Source organism: Molossus molossus, unplaced genomic scaffold (genome assembly GCF_014108415.1).
Source record: "Molossus molossus isolate mMolMol1 unplaced genomic scaffold, mMolMol1.p scaffold_m16_p_21, whole genome shotgun sequence".
NCBI lineage: Eukaryota > Metazoa > Chordata > Mammalia > Chiroptera > Molossidae > Molossus > Molossus molossus.
The window spans coordinates 8,699,455-8,701,347 of record NW_023425357.1 but is presented as its reverse complement, the minus strand read 5'-3'; the positions used below and the strand labels follow the sequence as shown (position 1 = coordinate 8,701,347).

At 62.6% G+C, this 1,893-nt stretch overlaps 1 protein-coding gene across 1 annotated transcript; it reads right to left on the bottom strand.

The window, feature by feature from the left end:
- Positions 1–795: 795 nt before the first annotated feature.
- GNG8 (G protein subunit gamma 8) lies at positions 796–1,604 on the bottom strand. Its single transcript, XM_036275821.1, has 2 exons — positions 1,519–1,604; positions 796–924 (listed from the first exon to the last, which is right to left on the bottom strand). The coding sequence occupies exons 1-2, from the start codon at positions 1,600–1,602 to the stop codon at positions 796–798; spliced, it is 213 nt and encodes a 70-aa protein (XP_036131714.1). The 5' UTR covers positions 1,603–1,604.
- Between the last annotated feature and the right edge of the window lie 289 nt (positions 1,605–1,893).

Sequence of the window (1,893 nt, the reverse complement as noted above, 5' to 3'; positions counted from 1 at the left end):
CCGCTAACGGCACGTACCTTGGCTGCAGTTTGTCCCCGGCCCTGGTTGGGTCGTGTGGGTGGCGGCCACTCGATGTGTCCCTTTCACATCGATGTTTCTCTCTCTTCCTCTCTCTCCTTCCCGCTCTATCTGAGTAAAAAATGGAAAAATGTCCTCGGATGAGGATAAAAAAAAAACATTATGTAGACCAAAGTAGAAAGCCAAAAATATATAACTGCAGGCTATATATGTCCTGTGGGCCATCAATATGTGACGTGGGAAACAGGGCCAAAACCAGAGCTTTCCCCAGAACAAATAAAATAGTTGTTGAAGGAAGGAATGTACACATTAATCTGTCTCCTCTCTCTAGCCACATGGGACTACTCAGAATCTCCAACCCCGAGAAGAGGGGAGAGGCCAGCTAAGAGGTTCAGGGAGCACTGGAGTCCACAGTCTTCACCCCATTACCTCCTTGCTGTGTGACTTGAGTAAGGGACCTCATCTGGCTCCGTTTCCTCATTTGTAAAAAAAGAAAAAAGAAAAGAAAAAGGTGTTATACAAGTAGCCAGCTGCCTCTGGAACTGTTGGGATGATTAATAAATTCAGGATCCTGAAGTGCTCAGAGGAGGCTCATTTCCTCCGATACACCCCCGCATTCACACACCCCGCATTTCCTCCCCCAACCCCCGCTCAGAAGATGGGAGGAGCACAGAGTCCCCCACGGTGGCTCCAAGCTCTGCGCGTGCCTCAGGTACCACCAGTCACCACCTTTATTGGAATCAAACTTTGGCAAGGGACGTAATCTGTCGAGAAGGCTCAGAGCAGGACGCAAAAGAGGCGCTTGTCGCGGAAGGGGTTCTCTGCGGCGGGGACTGGCGTCACCAGCGGGTCGTCTTTGGCGTGCGTCTCACAGAAGGCCAGGAGCTCCGCCGCCGCCTGCGACACCTGCGGGCACGGTGATGTCCGTGCCTCTGCCCGCCCCAAGGCCCCGCCTCTTGCCCGGGCCCCACCCCTTGTCCAGCCCCGCCCCTGAACCCCGCCCCAGGCCCGGCCCCTCCCCTGGGCCCCGCCCCAGACCCGGCCCCTCCCCTGGACCCCGCCCCAGGCCCGGCCCCGCCCCTGGGCCCTCCCCCGGCCCGGCCCCGCCCCTGGACCCCGTCCAGACCCGGCCCCGCCCCTGGACTCCACCTTAGGCCCGGCCCCGCCCCTGGGCCCCGCCCCTGGACCCCGCCCCAGACCCGGCCCCGCCCCTGGACCCCGCCTTAGGCCCGGCCCCGCCCCTGGACTCCACCTTAGGCCCGGCCCCGCCCCTGGACCCCGCCCCTGGACCCCGCCCCAGGCCCGGGCCCGCCCCTGGACCCCGCCCCTCATGCCCCGCCCCCCTGCCCGCGCCCTTTCCCTCGTCCGAGCCCCTCCTCAAGTCCAGCTCGGCTCAGAAGGGAGTCGCCCCCATACACAGGGCTCCGTGCGCCCCCTCCAACAGCACCCGGTGCAGACCCAGCCCCGGAGCCCCCGCCTTCTGCTGCCCCAACCACGCACCTTCATGCGGTCGATGTTCACTTCCAGCTTCAGCTGTTCCACCGTCTTGCGGGCTTCCGCGATCTTGGCCATGTTGTTGGACATGGCTGCGGCGGAGAAGGGGTTAAAAGCCGGGCGGGAGATGGGGACAGGGGGGTAAGCTAAGGCAAGTCTGGGTCCCCAGGTAGGGGTGGCGGGGGGGGGGCAGCAATTGAGGCGTGGGTGGAAGGAGGTACAGGAAAGCAGGGAGAAGTGGAGGAATGAAGAGCCGCACAGATGGAGGACCCAGGAGCAGGCGGAAGGAGGGACAAATGAGCAGGGAGAAGAGGGGCAAGAGGAGGGTTGGAGGGGTGCACAGATGGGGTACCTAGAGGCAGGTGGAGGGAGGGACAGAGG